We start from the raw sequence: 18,328 nt of genomic DNA on the forward strand, positions 1-18,328 counted from the left end.
CAGCAGATATTGAGGGCCCTTAGATGTCTATGGAAAAACTAAAATCACCACTAAAGTTAGAATTTCTTCTTACCCTTTAGACTTCTAAAGGGTAAATGACAAAACTTCTTTTGACTTATTAGGACAAAGAGGGGAAAATGAGACCCGAGGCCATCTTTACCTGGCCCACAGCACTCATCTCCTGCTCTCCTCCACACACATCCATTGCATTTGAGCCCCTTGGCATCCTTAACTTTTATTTTATTGTCATTAAGTACCAACCACATCTATGGGGCTATGTCTGTCAGCCCAGTCTCACACTAGAAGTTCCTAGCAGTCTGTGATTTTTTTTCTTTTCTTTTTTCTTTTCTTTTTTTTTTTTTTTTTTTTGAGAGAGTCTCGCTTTGTCACCCAAGCTGGAGGGCAGTGGTGCAATCTCGGCTCACCGCAACCTCCACCTCCCGAGTTCAAGCGATTCTCATACCTCAGACTCCCGAGTAGCTGGAATCACAGGCATGTGCCACCATGCCCAGCTAATTTTTGTATTTTTAGTAGAGATGGGGTTTCATCATGTTGGCCAGGCTGGCCTCGAACTTCTGATCTCGGGTGACCCGCCTACCTTGGCCTCCCAAAGTGCTGGGATTACAGGCATGAGCCACTGCGCCTGGCCTGTGATTTTGTCTTTCTAAAAGAATGGCTGTGGATCATTCTAAGATGGTCCCCAGGAGTCCCACCCCCCTGACGTGCAATACTCATTATAATCTCCTCTCCTTGAGCGTGGGCAAGACTATGAACCAGATGGGATTTCACTCCTGTGATTAGGTCATATTATAAGGCATAGATGAAGGGATTTTACAGGTATGACTAATATCCCAAATCAATAAAAGGGGAGGCCATCTTGGGTGGGCCTGACTTAAAGAGGTAAAATCCCTTAAAAGAGAAACAGCCCTTCCTGAGGTCAGAAAGACTCTCACTAGCCTTAAAGAAGCAAACTGCAGGCTGGGCGCAGTGGCTCACTCCTGTAATCCCAGCACTTCGGGAGGCCAAGGCGGGAGGATCACCCGAGGTCAGGAGATCGAGACCATCCTGGCCAACATAGTGAAACCCCGTCTCTACTAAAAACACAAAAATTAGCTGGGTGTGGTGGTGCATGCCTGTAATCTCAGTTACTTGGGAGGCTGAGGCAGGAGAATCCCTTCAACTCACTCGGGAGGCAGAAGTTGCAGTGAGCCAAGATCATGCCACTGTACTCCAGCCTGGTGACAGAGCTAGACTCCGTCTCAAAAAAAAAAAAAAAAAAAAAGCAAACTGCCATGCTGTGAAATGCCTATGGAGAGGGACTCCTGGTGGTGACTGCCAAGTGGCCTCTGGGACCTGAGGACAGCCTCCATGGGACAGCCGGGAAGACGCCAAGGCCCTCAGTACACAGCCGTAAATGAATTCTTCCCATAACCCGAGTGAGCGTAGATGCACAGCATCCAGATGGGAATGCAGTCCAGCTGACATCTTGATTTCAGCCTGTGAGACCCTAAGCAGAAGATCCAGTTAAGCCACGCACAGATATCTGACCAACAGAAACTGTGAGATAATAAATGTGTGCTGTTTTAAGCCACAAGTGTGTGGTAATTGGTTACACAACAACAGAAAGCTAATAAGTACAGTGACTGACAGACCCTTGGCCTGAAAATCAACAGAGGTAGTTATTTAAAATGCATGTTGCAGATCTATTGAATTAAGAATCTCTCTTCATAGAAGCCTAGGAGCCTGGATTTTTATAGACATCCAAGTTGATTCTGACGCACATTAAAGCTTCAGAATGAATTTACCATGCAAATAACAAAGCATCTTATAACCCACAATTCAACATTTGACATTGTTCTTTTGTTGTCGTTGTTGTTGTTCTTGTTTGAGACAGAGTCTGGCTCTGCCTCCCAGGCTAGAGTGCAGTGGCACAATCTTGGCTCACTACAGCCTCCACCTCCCAAGTTCAAGCAATTCTCCTGCTTCAGCCTCCTGAGAAGCTGGGACTACAAGCGTGCACCACCACACCGGCTAATTTTTGTATTTTTAGTAGAGATGGGGTTTCACCATGTTGGCCAGGCTGGTCTCAAACTCCTGGCCTCAAGTGATCCGCCCACCTCGGCCTTCCAAAATGCTAGGATTACAGGCTTGAGCCACTGGGCCCAGCTGAGATCATTCTTTATAAAGGTTAAGATATCAAAAGAGCCTATTCATGAAACTAAATAATTATCCAAGGAAATTAACAGAGTTCTTTTGGTTGAAAAGCCAAACCGCTGGTTTGGCTGGTGTTTGCTGGTGTTTATAGCATAAAATATAACTGTAATTTACAACAGAAAGCGATTGCCTGTCAAAATGATGGCTAGTCTAAAGTAATTCTCTAGTGGGGCATTATCTTCAGTTTCTTTCAGTATCCAAAGTCATGTAACTTATATGGTAATAGCAAATCTTCTAAAAATTGATTAAAAGGCAAAAAGGTAGGATATATGTCATTTTAATGCCTTCTTCAGAATAGCTAAAACGGGTGGAAATTTTTTCTAGTTCTACATAAGAAATACAATTTCTTTCAAATAATATTAATTCACCAACACTAGTTAAGGCAGTAGAAACAGTCAGAAATATTTTAAAGCTTCACAGCAGTCTTTTCATTAATTTATCAAATCTCTGAAACAAACATTTCTATGACTTCTTTTCAGAAACTTCAAAGAGCCTTAAAAAATTTTTTTAAATCCCAGTCTGAATTTTGACCTGGCTGAATCTAGTGAACAAAATGGATTTTCAGGAGTAGAAACTGATTAAAAATAAAACTCTATGCCTTATGCTCTCAAATAAAGCCCCTATCACGCTATCCCTGACCATGCCCAGGTGGCCCTCGGATGCTTCTTCTTTTTCTTCTTTTAGAAAAAGATTTCTATCGCTTTTCAAAGGTGCTTTATATCCATGACATCTGGTATCTAACCTCAACTCATCTTTCCCAAGTAACTTTTGATTCCCACTGAGTAATGGAAACTTGCAAGGTGTTTTCGTTACTTTGGTCCTGATGATTTTCATGTCAAAGACAAGGTCCATCTCCCACCATGAAAGCTCATCTAAAACTTCTTCATCCTAGCCAGTCTCTCTTGACTGCTAAGGGAATTTGCCCCAGCCATTTTTTTTTATTCTCTTATCTCCAAAACTACTTGTTCAGCTACATTTTATATGGTTATTAAATTGGAAAGCCAAAAGTAACTTTTAAAAAAATACCAAGAAGGAGTAAATAGGGTTAGGAGATCACACAGTATATGTCCCTCTGTGCCCTCCACTTCCCAAATAGAGAACTTACCCAACTTTGTTGTAATTACTCATTTGTCTGCCTCCTTGAGCACAAAGCTGGTATTCTGGGCACTGTTTTATTCCCCAGAACCTACCTTAGACACATAATAGGTACTCAACAAATATGGGCTGAATGATCAAAAGAATATCATTTAACGCCTCTGTGCCTCATTTTGCTCAGTAACAGGGTATGGATTCAGGCAGTTCAAGGAGCAATTCTAGAGGGCCACCCATGATTTGGGGGTAACAAAAATAAAATGGTCCTCTGATTTTAATCTATAAAGTCAGCACACGATCAGCACACAGACACACAAATTCATCTTCAAAAAATTATTCCCAATCCAAAGCTTGTTAAATGTTAAAACCTCTCTGTTAAATGAGCTTGTCAGGCTACCCCTAAAATGGGGAGAAAGTCTCAAGCTATCTGCCAAGGAATGCATTTTTTTTTTCTTTTCAGACAGGGTCTCGCTCTGTCACCTAGGCTGGAGTGCAGAGGCACAATCACATCTCATTGCAGCCTTCACCTCCCAGGCTCAAGGGATCCTCCCACCTGAGGCTCCCAAAATGTTGGATTACAGGTGTGAGCCACCACACCTGGACTGGCAAGGGAATGCATTTTAAGAACTAACCAACATCTGTTTCCTGTGATTTGACTTCCCACACGGATCTGATCTGTCTTGGGAGAGAAAATGCACATTTGCTGTCAGAAGTGTTTGATCTGTATTTCTCTCAATTGTATCATTCTTTATGGATTAATGCACTGGCCTTGAGGTTTTATAAACCTGTTGGTGTGAACTGCATTATACAATGGATCCTTCTTGATGTGCTGCCATTGCAGGAGGCTAAGTCCGCAGGCCTAAAGGGAAGCACTGGACCAGATAGATTCACCAACATGAGGCACCTGTGCAGCCTTGTGGGCAGCAGCAGCCAAGCAGCCAATCCTGGCAGGGTCCTGGCCTTGCCCCACACGTTCCATTCAAAGTTTTGGCAGTGGGGACTGACACGTGCACAACCAAGATCACTTCCCTGTGGCTTTCGCAAAGCTAGTGTGGCTGCCTTGAGGCTAAAAGGAGGAAAATAAAGGTAAGGATAAAATGAGATGAGAACTGTGAATTTTGATATATTATACTTGGGAAAATAGAAAGCACTATGAAGCACAAAAAATATTTTCACCAGCATCTTTTTAAGCCCTCCCAGGGGGCATGCACAGAATTTAGGAGGAGCCATATATATTCAGCAGGGGAGGCCTATGGGTAACTGACCTTGGAAATGATGTCCCTAGCTCCTTCTTTTCTCCATCACACTTTGGGAGATGCAGCCATCATGACTCTTCATGGAAACTATGGCAATAAATGTCTGAACAGTTATCCATGAAGCATTTGGGTTTCCTCACAAGAGCTTCTCCAAAAATGAAAGAATTCAAGTTAGTCTTCATAGATTACTCAGGTCAAGACAGCTGTGAAAATTTTCTGATGGTTTAGTGATTCTTATTCAGTTCAGTGATCTGGCTTCAAAAAACCTTCCAGTCTTAATTATGTCTCCTTATTACCAGAGAAATGCAGAACTTCAATATTGCTATACATCATTCTGACCTTTTCATCACATAAAAACATTAGCAGTTTTCTGTAAGCCCAAGATAGCGAGTAGCCTTTTAGAGCTAACAGAACCAATTATGGCCGCTTAAAATAGATTTCTGTTATTCAAGGTGCCAACTTCTTCCCATGTTCAAAGCTCCATCTGTTATTAACAATGATCCTAAAACTAGTCGTCTGCTCCAAGTCTAGTCAATGTGAAAATAAAATGAGGATGGAAAATAAATGACTGCAAAATTTTCCAGATTAACTAAAAAAAAAAAAAAAAAAAATCTTGAACTGACAGCTGCCAATATTCTGAGACACTGATTCAGTTTCTGGTTAATTCACACTGCAGATATCTTTAATACTCCAAAGGATAAAACTGATGAAGTGTTTAACCATTTTCTTTTTATTATTTTGGATAGGCATAATCAAAAGTTATAAGTTATAGGTGAAAGTATTTGAAAGGCTTTTGTAAGACAGCAGCAGCCATTCTTTCAACACAGTCAATGTAGAGTTGTATTTATTTGGCAAATATTTATTGGGTACCTACGACATGCCCATATATATGCATTATGCTATGAGCTGGGGATGCAGTGATGAGTATCATCAGATAGTGTCCTTGACCTCAAAGAGCCAACTGGCTCATGGGAGAAACACTAATCAAATAATAACACAAAGCACAATAACACAAAAATGTAAAATAGCAACAGTGATTGTTGCTGCAAAGAAAGATGTACGGTGTTATGAGGGTGTGTAATAAGGAGAATCGACCTAGTCCAGGAGGTCTGAAACAACTACGTTAGTTAAGCCAAGATCAGATGGGAAAGGAAAGATGAGAGCTAACGAGACAACATCAGGGTGGGAGGGGAGCAGGTTTGTAGAGGGTGGCAGGAGAGGCGGGATGGTTCAGGCAGGGACAATCTATATTAAGATGAAGGAGATGTTTATGTGCACATGTTTTACCATCAATTCTTCCAGACCTGACATATATGCCTGTCACGTAAAGGCATTCAATGAATGACTAGAATAAATCATCCTATTCCGCCTATAGATTCTTCACATTTGTGAATTTCTTCCTGCAAAAAGAATCATCCTCTTCACTTTGATCCATTCTGTAACCAAGCAGATGGCTGTAACCTTTCCTGTTTTATGAACCCAAATCTGTATTTTAAGAGTCATAAATAAGATAGTTAAGCAAGTAAAAATTAAATTTTCATGTTATCTTTCTTGGTTGCAGGACATCTGGCACCAGTAATTTATCTTCTCATCTGCAGGAAGTTGAAACCTGCTTAGTATTTATTATACCGGCCATAAACATGTTGCAAATTATAATTTTACATTGCCATTAGTTTTATTTTGGTGTAATATAAATTATTGGGTCATCCACTTCCTTTTGACATTTAGTAATTCTCTTTCACAATAAAACTCCGTTTTCTTTTGCTTCATGTTCCCTCAGAACCCACTCACATTAATTGCAAGAAAATTTCAGCCAGTGCCACAATGAGGATGACTCACATTGTTATACACAAGCTCTTAGGACCTTATATAGACAAAATGTTTCGTCTCAGTTTCCAGTGAGAAACTGAAAATGCAAAAGAGCAGGAAGGCTTTTGATCTGTGGCTTAAACCCCCACTCCCCCAGTTCACTATTGACATTACATGGCGTGCTAGAAAGTGCATCAGTTGGACAGAACTGAGTTTGAACCCTGGCTCTGTTAGAAACCAGCTATGAACCAGTTACTTAAACTCCCTTATCTTCAGTCTTCTTATCAGGAAAAAAATGAAGTTTTGAAATCAAATGAAATGATGTGCATGAAAGTACAGAACATACGGAAGGTGCTTAATAAGATATTAGTTTCCCTTCTCCTATGTCAACCACAGGTAGAATCTCCTTAATTACGTTGGAAGCTCTATAAAGGCAAGGACTGTGCCTATGGTATGTGCCCATTATATCACCAATGCTTAGTATAATGGCTGACCCATAGTCAGTATTCAGTAAATATTGGTTAAATACTTAATGGTCGTAATGGTTAATATCGAGTGTCAACTTGACTGCATTGAAGGATGCGAAGTATTGTTCCTGGATGTGTCTGTGAGGGTGTAGCCAAAGGAGATAAACATTTGAGTCAGTGAGTTGGGAAAGGCAGACCTGCCCTCAATCTGAGTGGGCACCATCTAATCAGCAGCCATGGAGGCCAGAATAAAAGCAGGCAGAAGAACGTGGAAAGATTAGACTGACTGAGTCTTCTGGACTCCATCTTTCTCCGTGCTGGATGCTTCCTGCCTTGGAACATCGGATTCCAGTGTTCTTCAGCTTTGGGACTCGGACTGGCTTCCTTACTCCTCAGCTTGCAGATGGCCTATTGCAGGACCCCACCTTGTGATCACGTGAGGCAATACTCCTTAATAAACTTCCCTTTATAAAGACTCGGCCTAGAGTTACTTTTGCATAGTTTTCAAAATCCCTTCTTCAAGACAGTCAATTTTTTTTATGATTCTTTGATATCCATAGCCCTTCTACAAAGCGTACTATGCCTTCTTTAATAAAGAGGAATTATATGCCCTGTAATTACTCTGTCTCTTTATTTGTTGTCTTATTTCCCAATCTCTCAGACTCATTTCTTGCTCATCCGCTCTTTTCACTCTATACTCATTTCCCTTGAGGGTTTGTGAGATTTAATAAGCTTTTATAGTGCCAGATATTATGCTAGCAACAACAATCCACAGATAAATAAGACAGAGATCACCTGTGTGAAGACGATAGTTAAATGAATAACTATCATTTAACTATCCTATTAGTTCTGTCCCTCTAGAGAACCCTGACTAATCCAATGGTGAAGAATTTCAAGTTTTAAGGATTTCACTCTTTTTGATGGACATATAGGGGAGATATGAAATGAACTTTTCACTGACCCACGCAGCAGGAGTGGATGGAAACTCTGATCCCGGAAACCTGATGTCGATATTTATTTGGCAGTCCAGCATGTGGACATGTCAGGGGTGATGACAAGTATGCAGAAAGCCAGAAGAGCAGATATTATCCCCTCTCCCTGCTTCCTGGCACCTGGAGTACCACTGTATGGCCTCCCCTCATACTCCTCCTTGGAGCTTGCAATCCTGAGGAGAGATGCAAAGCTGCAGGGTAGTCATAGGAGTGGCCCCAGCAGTTCAGAGGGGGGTGACACCAGCGGGAGCATTCTCACCAGACCATTCCTGACATGCAACTTGGGCTGTATTTTTGGTTTCCTGCCCTCCCTCACCTTAATGCCTGTTTATTTTCCATGCTCTGTTTCCCTAGCCTCCTGTTGTTTCTATGGGCTACCTACTGGTTTTCCAACAAATGTCCTCTCTGCAGTCAGTCAAGTGGGCTTCTATCATTTGCATCCAACGATTCAGATTCTAATCCACTCCTCCTGCCCCTGGCTTTGGTTTCCCAACATGGTCAACTCATTAAGCACTCACTGTTTCTAGGGGTACGTTTTAAAGTTACTTTTTTTTGAGACACAGTCTTGCTCTGTTATCCAGTCTAGAGTACAGTGATGTGACCTCGGCTCACTGCAGCTTCGACTTTCCAGGCTTAGACAATCCTCCCACCTCATCCTCCTGAGTAGCAGGGACTATAAGCATGTGCCACCACATCTGACTAATTTTGTTTATTTTTCATAGAGATGGGGTTTCACTATATTGCCCAGGCTGGTCTTGAACTCCTGGACTCAAGTGATCCTCCCACCTCGGCCTCCTAAAGTGCTGGGATTACAGGCGTGGGCCACCACACTCGGCCTAGAGTTACTTTTGCATGTTTTTCAAAATCCCTTCTTCAAGACAGTCAATGTTTTTTATGATTCTTTGATATCCACAGCCCTTCTACAAAGCGTGCTATGCCTTCTTTAATAAAGTGGAATTCTATGCCCTGTAATTACTCTGTCTCTTTATTTGTTGTCATATTTCCCAATCCCTCAGACTCATTTCTTGCTCATCCGCTCTTTTTACTCTATACTTATTTCCCTTTAGGGTTTGCGAGATTTAATAAGCTTTTATAGTGCCAGATATTATGCTAGCAACAACAATCCACAGATAAATAAGACAGAGATCACCTGTGTGAAGACGATAGTTAAATGAATAAGATGGAAAGTAGATTAATGCCCAGCCAGGAAACATAAGCTCTCACGCTTCTCAAAGCAAGGAGGAAAATATTAGAGACACATAAAAGATGGGGATTTGATTCAGTTTGACATCTCTTTCTACAGCAGCAGGATGCATTTATTCCATCAGTGTCCACCGTGCCCCTAGAATCTGCCAGGCACAATGTGGTGCCTGCGTCCTGGTAATCTCTCCTTATTTCTCTCTTGTAGGATGAATAAGCTTCTTTTGGAGGTACGAGCCCATTTATCTCTCTCTCTCTCTTTCTCTCTGTCTCTGTGTGTGTGTGTGTGTGTGTGTGTGTGTGTGTTGAACAATACTCACTTTTAAATGCATGAACAAATGGAGAGACATCCTGGAATGTGTGGCTAGTGTCGACAACAAGCTGCTTCTGCTGAATGTGACACACAGTCACCACTGCTTTGAACTACATTTTTTTTTTCTACCCATGTTACTGCATCTCCAGAGAACCATGCTGACACATTTTTCCCGTACATTCTCACTGCTGCCTATAATCCATCACTACAAAGAGAGCCTTAAAAACGGCACTCAAGGGAGACATGATTTCCTTTCCATTTCTCTGTCAGAAAAGCAACTTATAATAGGGAAGGAAAAGATTGCATTTAGGTTAAAGGAATATAAATAAGAAAGAGTCTGCCTCTTTCTCTCTTTAAGACGCTAAGCCTCAAAAGGGTTCTTGGTTTTAAAAAGGCCATCATCCCTTGACCTACACTAAACATTAATATTATATACCTGGTAATCAAGCCAGAGGATTTTTAGTGAGCGCTATTAAAGGGAAAGGATGGCTAAGACAGGTTTCTTTGGTGGATGAAAGTCACAGGCTCATAAATACAACTTTGTGAGGTTAGTCTTGTGGTTAGCTAGTACTTAAAATTTGTGATTCCCTCGACTATATGGGTTGACAGGGGAACTATAGACTTTTTCTCAGACAAGACGGCAGTGCTCAAAATTATGACTTGAAAACAGAAACGACCAGAATTCCTAAGGTGACCAAAAAGCCCCACAGAACTGTGTTAAAACAGTCCTCATATTTGGACACATGTACTGAGTAAGAGGGGAGCCCAGGGAAAAATGCCATTTTCGCCTTTTAAAAATTAATTTTGCCTTTGAAAACATCGTTATAGCTTTTAATTTATTAATCAAATAAGATTTTCATTGACTGGACAAAATTTCTACCAACTTACCCCACATTTAACTGGTGTCAAATGATTATTTAGCTAATGCTTATTATCAGTCATAGCTTAATACTTTCACTGCTAATGCTGGGTAGAAAGCCTAAATTTTTAAAATATTTGAGCTCCTTAGGTGCACTCAAGCTAGGGTTCCGTGTATCTGCTAATTTAAATGGCTAACAAAAGCCCCCAGTGAACAAAGTCCCCAGTGAAATGCGGTGCAAATCTCTATGTCGCTACTGATGCAGCTGTAGGGTGGGGGACTGGAGGTTTGCTCGGCATCCTCCCATTTTTGAAAACTGTTTACATGCCAGACTTGAAGCTTCCTTTTTTTTCTAACTTCTCACAAAGTACGAAGGCACCTACTCACTGGCTGTGTACAAGGAGCTTTGGTAACAGCACTCATAATTCTGTGGTTTTCACGGTCAAGGATATTATTTCTCTCTGCTAAAGAAGAGGGCTTTGTCCATGTCACATTCTCCCTCTTTCTCTTTTTAACGTGATTTGACAGCTTGAATCCAAAAGAAGGCTTCACAATTAGAAGAAAGGGATTGAACCACAACATCTGTGCTAACAGCCCCCATCACTGCTCTAATTAGAATTCCCTTATTCCATTTCTGTTTCTCAGGAGAGGACAGGGGGCTTTTTAATTGGGGCTATTAGAAGTTCTCTTTACACAATGACACCCTCTGCTAAGTGAAGGCTCCAGCGAAAGCCATGCCCACTCTGCAATTACTTCTTGCAATTCTGGGGAATAATGGTATCTTGTCTCATTTAAAAATAAATCTAAGGCTTATCCCTATCGCTTTCTCTCCTCTGCCTACTTACATGAATTTCTTCTTGCCAATTAAGCAAACTTTCCATTATTTAAGGAGATAGTTTAGATTGCTACTGTCCCCTGATAATAAGACATATTAAACTGGATTTCATTTGCCCACAGCTCTGTTATTCCAGATACAAGGCTAATTTACATAAGCTCAGATCTCAGATCTTGAGTTTACTGTGTAGTGAAACCATGCAGCTTTGGAATTTCCTGAGTGCCATTTTGTTTACATGCCACAGAACTTACCTGAAATAACCTGCACATTCAATGCTCTCAGTTTCTCCGAATCACTTCCTCTTAAGAGAACAGATGTAGGTTTGTCTCTATGACCTATTCCCAGAAAAGAAATGAAGTATTTAGATGATAAACAAGCGCATTGTTAACATATATTCCCCATGTTGGTTCAAACGATTACCAAAAAGAATGGAGCCATTCATGGCCAGGCACGGTGGTTCACGCCTGTAATCCCAGCACTTTGGGAGGCTGAGGTAGGGAGATCACGAAGTCAGGAGTTCGAACCCAGCCTGGCTAATATGGTGAAACCCCATCTCTACTAAAAAATACAAAAATTAGCCGGGCGTGGTGGTGCATGCCTGTAGTCCCAGCTACTCAGGAGGCTGAGGCAAAAGAATTGCTTGAACCCAGGAGGTGGAGGTTGCAGTGAGCCGAGATCATGCCACTGCACTCCAGCCTGGGGGAAAGAGTGAGACTCCATCTCAAAAAAAAAAAAAAAAAAAAGGAAAGCGACAGCTCTTATACACAGAAAAGTATATTTTTATCTTATTATATACATAGATATGATGTGAAGAATATTTAATGTATATTTAATATTCAATAACATTTAATGTCCTAAGTAGTGTGACATTGTTATTACTTTGTATGCTTGGATTTGCAAGCCTTTGAAAATCACTAAGTCTGTCATTTGGGCAGATATTTGTAAGAATTTAATTTGACTCCCCACTACTGGTCTCCTTCTAGACATTTTTTCTAGCTCACTTCTATCTCTCTTTGCTTATAGCTTTTCATACGGGAAAATGGGTCAAGAAACTCAGAACTATACACTATTTATAAATAACACACATTTACTTTAAATAATAGAATTTTCAAAACTAAATACCCTACATCTTAGTTCTGACATTTTACTAGCTGTGCAGCTTTGGATAAACACTTAACCTCTCTGAGTCTCAGGGGATTTTTATCTACAAAATAAAAATAGCATATATCCTGTTTACACAGTTTAAGAATCTGGTGAAAATGCTCTGAAAATGGTTATTCTACAAATAAACAGTATTGATTATGTTATTAACCACTGCACAAAGGGCTTTATTACTAAGGTATCAATGATAACACTTGATATGAAACTGCTCTCGAAAATATCTGCAACAAATACCTAGTCAAAAGAATGAATTGCAACTTTACTGAAACCTGGAGGCAACCACTTGTTCTGCCTACTGAAATGGCTAACACAGCCTTGCCTGGTAAAGAAGGAAAGAGTCTTGGGAAATCATACAACCACCACAATACTACTGTCCTTTAATGAAAACTAATTATGCACTAGACATTGTGGTAAACTTCGTAAGTAATCTCTGTATTTCCTTACCTCAACCCTGTGTGGTAGTGGTGATTATGCTTGTTTTACAGAGGAGGTAAGGGATGCTCACATAATTTAAATAACTTGCTTAATATCACATAGCTATTAAGTGGTAGTACTAGGACTCTAACATAAATCTATTTATTTTTAGTGCCTATTCTTATAGTAATACATCTTGCACTGTCTTTAAGAGACTAGCTACTCATATTATGAATTGTCCATTGGGCCTGATAGTCATCCATTTTATGCACTGGGGACATGCCAGTAGAGCCAGTATTTGCATGGGTACACACTGGTAGCATCATACCAGTAATTTACAATCAATGTCCATCCTGATAGGTGGGTGCCCAGGTCATACGAGTTATTAAATATTTTTAACGTTGCTCCTACTGTCCTGATTCCTAATTTCTAATTTCCTTTAGCTCAGCCCTGCCAAAAATCTGATACCCCCATGCTTATTAAAGATTGACTCTGCCTCACACCTGTCACCTACAGCCACTCTGCTCAAGATCTCCAACTCTGAAATTCTTGTTTTTGTGACTGAGTCTTGCTCCATTGCCCAGGCTGGAGTGCAGTGGCGCGATCTCAGCTCACTGCAACCTCCACATCCTGGGTTCAAGTGATTCTTGTGCCTCAGCCTCCTGAGTAGCTGAGATTATAGGCTTGCGCCACCATGCCTGGCTAATTTTTGTATTTTTAGTAGAGACGGGGTTTCACCATGTTGGCCAGGCTGGTCTCAATCTCCTGACCTCAGGTGATCCGCCTGCCTCAGCCTCCCAAAGTGCTGGGATTACAGGCATGAGTCACTGCGCCCGGCCTGAAATTCTTTATCCCCACTTCCTGTTCTTCTCTCTCTCTCTGCCCTCACTTCCGCTAAGCCCTGCTCAATGTCCAGCCCATCAGCTTCTTCCTATTCACCCAGTCTTTCTTCCTCTCTTACTCACTTGCCCGAGTAGAAGAAAGATGAATGAAGCTCCTTGCATGCTGGAACTGTGTTTTATCTATGTTTTTATTCCTTGAGTTACCAAGAATCACCGCTTATTCATAGTAGGTGCACAAGAAATGCTAAATTGTACTAAAAAGGAAATTAAATCCATAGAAGAGATCGGGAGTTCCTCAGCACTACAGGGATTATACTTACTCTGCCACTTTTGCACTCTTCTGTGGCCTTCAAGTATTTTGCGGATAGTGAGGATGATCAAAAATATAAAAACTAATAGAACTAAAATATACCAAGTGATCTTCATAGAACAAGTGATATCTGTAAAGAAAACAAATACTGTAAAAACCCAGTAAAATTATTCAACAGATAAAAGGCAATGTGGCAGCGTAGCTGAGTTCTACAACATATTCTGCCCTGAACTGAAAAGCTGAAATTATGACCATCACTGTTACAGGGTCACTAGCTCTCCTGAATTCTTTCTTGATATATGAAATGAAGGTATTATACGGGAAAACTTGAGTAGGTAGCTTCCAGCTATCCATGTAGTTCCAAAATTCTAGGATTCCTTTCACTTACAGGTTATGCTGATATTAGTTTCACTATCCTCGCTGTAACTAAGGTAAGACCACAACATAGCAATCCCAGAATCAGAACCACTTACAATTCATAATTTTGACCCTGGGCCAGGCAGCCCAAAAATATGTCCTCAAATCAGCAAAGATGCAGTGAGTACAAGGAAGATGGGGAAGAAAGAGAAAGGCAGGCAAAGGACTGGTCTGAGGCATATAAGTGGCCAGGACAATGAATAATCAGACCCTCTTTCCACAGGGTAATAGGCGGTAAGTACAGTGCTTTGCACGCCAATGATCAGATCAAGTGCATGTGCTAATTAAACGTAGTTGCCCTGGCCTAAATTTAATAAGGATACAGGTATAAACTCATTCATTCAGATGACAATGAGGCAACATGGGAAGGATGGTCACCATGCAGCAGTAGCTTAGCACGGTCTCCCGTGGTCTCATAAAGACACACTGGCCAGCAGAACCAGGAATCAGTGACTCACACAAGGGTGGCATCATCATAGCTAACACACAACTGTCTACTGACTCATTTTTTTAATTTTATTTTATCTTACTTTATTTTATTTTATTTTATTTGAGACAGAGTTTCGCTCTTGTTGCCCAGGCTGGAGTGCAATGGTGCGATCTCAGCTCACCATAACCTCCACTCCCCAGGTTCAAGCGATTCTCCTGCCTCAGCCTCCGAGGGGATTACAGGTGCCCACCACCACGCCCGGCTAATTTTTTGTATTTTTAGTAGAGATGGGGTTTCACCATGTTGGCCAGGCTGGTCTTGAACTCCTGGCCTCAGGCAATCCACCCGCCTCGGCCTCCCAAAGTGCTGGGATTACAGGCGTGAGCCACTGCACCCGGCCTGTCTACTGACTTTCTAAGCCCACCCTGTGTACACTCTTCTTTGCATACAAAACACGGCTGGTACTTATGCACCTTAGCAGAATGTATACCATGTTTATACTCTTGGTATGAACTGCCTTTGTGGGGTTCATAACCTGGGTGTCCCCTTTACAGGAACCCAGATGTGCACTAAATAGGCATTAAACATTCATTTAGAGAGGTGGCTAAGTAGAAAAAGGGCAGAGGTGGATTAGGATGGCAGTACTCAGCCTCCCCAAGACTATTCCATGCTCTTCAGCTGCCAGGCTTGCATTCCTCACGCAGCAAAATAAAAGCATGAAGTTAAATAGCAGAGAACACTGGCAGTGCCAGCAACGATCAGGATGGGTCCAAAGACCAAGGTGTCACTGGGCACTGATAAAGCTATGGAAACAGAACCAACTTCATATTGCAATAGCACAAGACACATGATGGGGAGCAGACGAGCCAGTGCAGCCACCAGCATGATCTCAGAAGAGTGTATCTCCTAGGGTCCTGTGCTGCCCACCCATCCCTGCAGCCTTCTTAGAGAGGAGCAAGGGGAAACAGACAGAAATCTGGGGGGAACATCAAGGAACAGTTTAAATTATTATCTCAGAGTAAATTTGCCAGACTGGATCACATTTAGTTTCACCCCCTGATGGAGAAGGCTTTTACTCCCACCAAAGTACAAAGTTTGTTGTTGCTGTTGCTTTGTTTTTTTGGTTTTTTTTTTTTTTTTTTTTTTTTTTTGAGAGAGAGTCTCACTGTCACCCAGGCTGGAGTGCAGTGGTGCGATCTCGGCTCACTGCAACCTCCACCTCCCAGGTTCAAGCGATTCTCCTGCCTCAGCCTCCCAAGTAGCTGGGTTTACAGGCGCATGCCACCATGCCCGGCTAATTTTTTGTATTTTTAGTAGAGACAGGGTTTCACCATGTTAGTCAGGCTGGTCTCGAACTCTTGACCCCAAGTGATCTACCCACCTTGGCCTCCCAAAGTGCTAGGATTACAGGCGTGACCCACCTCGCCCAGCTAAGAAGGCTTTTAAGCAAGATCAAATTAGTTTTTGCACAGCAGAGTAAACTATGAATAAAGTTTTAACTGTCTTTGTTTTTTTTTTTTCTTTTCTTTTTTTTTTTTTTTTTTTTTTTGAGACAGTGTTTCACTCTGTTACCCAGGCTGGAGTGCAGTGGCCTAATCACAGCTCACTGCAGCCTTGTCTTCCCTATCTCAAGCAGTCCTCCTGCCTCAGTCTCCAAAGTAGCTGGGACTAAAGGTGTGCACCACACCCAGCTTATTTTCATCCTTTTTGTAGAGTCAGGGTTTCACCATGTTGTCCAAGCTAGTCTCGAACTCCTGTGCTCAAGCAATACACCCACCTCAGCCTCCCAAAGTGCTAGGATTACAGGCATGAGCCTCCACCGTGCCCAGCCACCTTTAACATTCTACCCATGGCAAAATGAATACACTTTTCGCAGAATACAAGAGTACATATTTGTGCACCACTGCTATCTTTCTTTGTGGACACCCAAAAGCTGTTAACTATTATTTCACTTTGATTCTAGAATTTATGGATTTTTTTCCATGAACACACACACAAAAATCTTAAAATTATTATTATGGAAGTGCTTATTTTTTCTTTATTTTAGAAAAAATATAAAATACAGTTAGATGGATATACAAACGTACATTGAAAAAAATATGTTTTTGATGTCTATAATCTAAACTTCTTTACCCTTCAGATTTCACTACAGTCACCTTCTCTAGGCAATCTTTCCAGAGTCCATCTTCCAATTCATTCACTCCTCAGTCAGAGGGAACTGATCCTTCTGTTCAGATCTACTCAGATCCTCTTCCATAGCCTCCACTCATGCACACACCTTGAAATGACCCCTAATTGCAGAGGTTATAGGGCCGTGGGAAAACTTAGTCACAGGAGAAATTTCTTTGAAGTCTCACATTTTATCTTAAAAATGCATGCACATTATATATTTCTGTTTGCTTTAAAGTGAATGTAATATTTTGAAAATCATTACCTTTACAATAATTAAAGCTTTAGGAAAGCAATCTGAAAGGCTTCCGTATGTCTGGAATATCAAAAAGGACAGCAAATTACTCTCCCATAGCACCTGTGGCACTGGAAGGCACTTGCTGGTGTAGGTGAGAGGTCGCCCTCTTTCAGATTGTTTCATATCACCTAACTTCATGACCCCAATACCTGACACACTGCCTAGCATACAGCAGGCACTCATTAAATGCATGTATCAAAAGATGCTCTCCAGGAATAGATTTTTTGGGTGAAGTAGGGCATACTGCTTAGTAGAAAGGAATAATTGTGGTATTTCAGAATAGGGTAACTAGGAAGTTAATCAACCTTAAACAGAATTAATTTATGCAAGTATGTAAGATTTGTCTTTTAATCTCCTATTTTTTCCTCTAGGTGCCTAATCTGTACCTCACCCTATCTTCACAGCATTACATCAAACTCCCATTTCATCCAGGCCTGGTTCTCAGCTCCAAGAGAGAACATGTTAAATCAACTCAAAACAAAAATTTAATAGCATATCACAATGTGCTACATATATATAATATATATTATATATATTATGTATATAGTATATTATGTATATATATATTTTTTTCTTTTCAAGACAGAGTCTCACTCTGTTGCCCAGGCTGGAGTACAGCAGCGCGATCTCGGCTCACTGTAACCTCCGCCTCCCGGATTCAAGCGATTCTCCTGCCTCAGCCTCACAAGTAGCTGGGACTACAGGCACATGCCACCACACCCAGCTAATTTTTTGTATTTTTAGTAGAGACGGGGTTTCACTGTGTTAGCCAGGATGGTCTCGAACTCCTGACCTCATGATCCTCCCACCTCGGCCTCCCAAAGTGCTGGGATTACAGGTGTGAGCTGCCGCACCCAGCCAATATTCATATTTTAAAAGAAATGCCTCCCTTTAGTACACAAATATGGTGGTATTATTTCACTCACAGAAAATAGGCATGTTTCAAAGTTATTCTGTGGTGTCTCATACCTGTAATACCAGCACTTTGGGAGGCCAAGGCAGGTGGATTGCTTAAGCCTAGGAGTTCAAGACCAGCCTGGGCAACATGACAAGACCCCGTCTCTATTAAAAATACAAAAAATTAACCAGGTGTGGTGGTGCACACCTGTAGTCCCAGCTACTCAGGAGGCTGAGGTGGGAGGATCACCTGAGCCCAGGGAAGTCAAGGCTGCAATGAGCAGTGATCGTGTCACTGCACTCCAGCCTGGGCAACAGAGTGAGACCCTGTCTCAAACAACAACCACCACCCC

At 41.5% G+C, this 18,328-nt stretch overlaps 1 protein-coding gene across 4 annotated transcripts in view; it reads right to left on the reverse strand.

Annotated features, from left to right (window-relative positions):
• Positions 1–18,328, reverse strand: part of TMEM156 (transmembrane protein 156) — a 77,888-nt gene that overhangs the window by 22,358 nt on the left and 37,202 nt on the right. For all 4 annotated transcript variants that reach the window (XM_055384801.2, XM_004038554.5, XM_019025113.4 and 1 more), the window contains exons 4-5: positions 13,775–13,894; positions 11,289–11,372 (exon numbers count right to left, since the gene is read on the reverse strand). In XM_055384801.2, the coding sequence (XP_055240776.1) occupies positions 11,289–11,372; positions 13,775–13,894 (204 nt within the window). The remainder of the gene's footprint in view (positions 1–11,288; positions 11,373–13,774; positions 13,895–18,328) is intronic.

Source organism: Gorilla gorilla, chromosome 3 (genome assembly GCF_029281585.2).
Source record: "Gorilla gorilla gorilla isolate KB3781 chromosome 3, NHGRI_mGorGor1-v2.1_pri, whole genome shotgun sequence".
Lineage (NCBI taxonomy): Eukaryota > Metazoa > Chordata > Mammalia > Primates > Hominidae > Gorilla > Gorilla gorilla.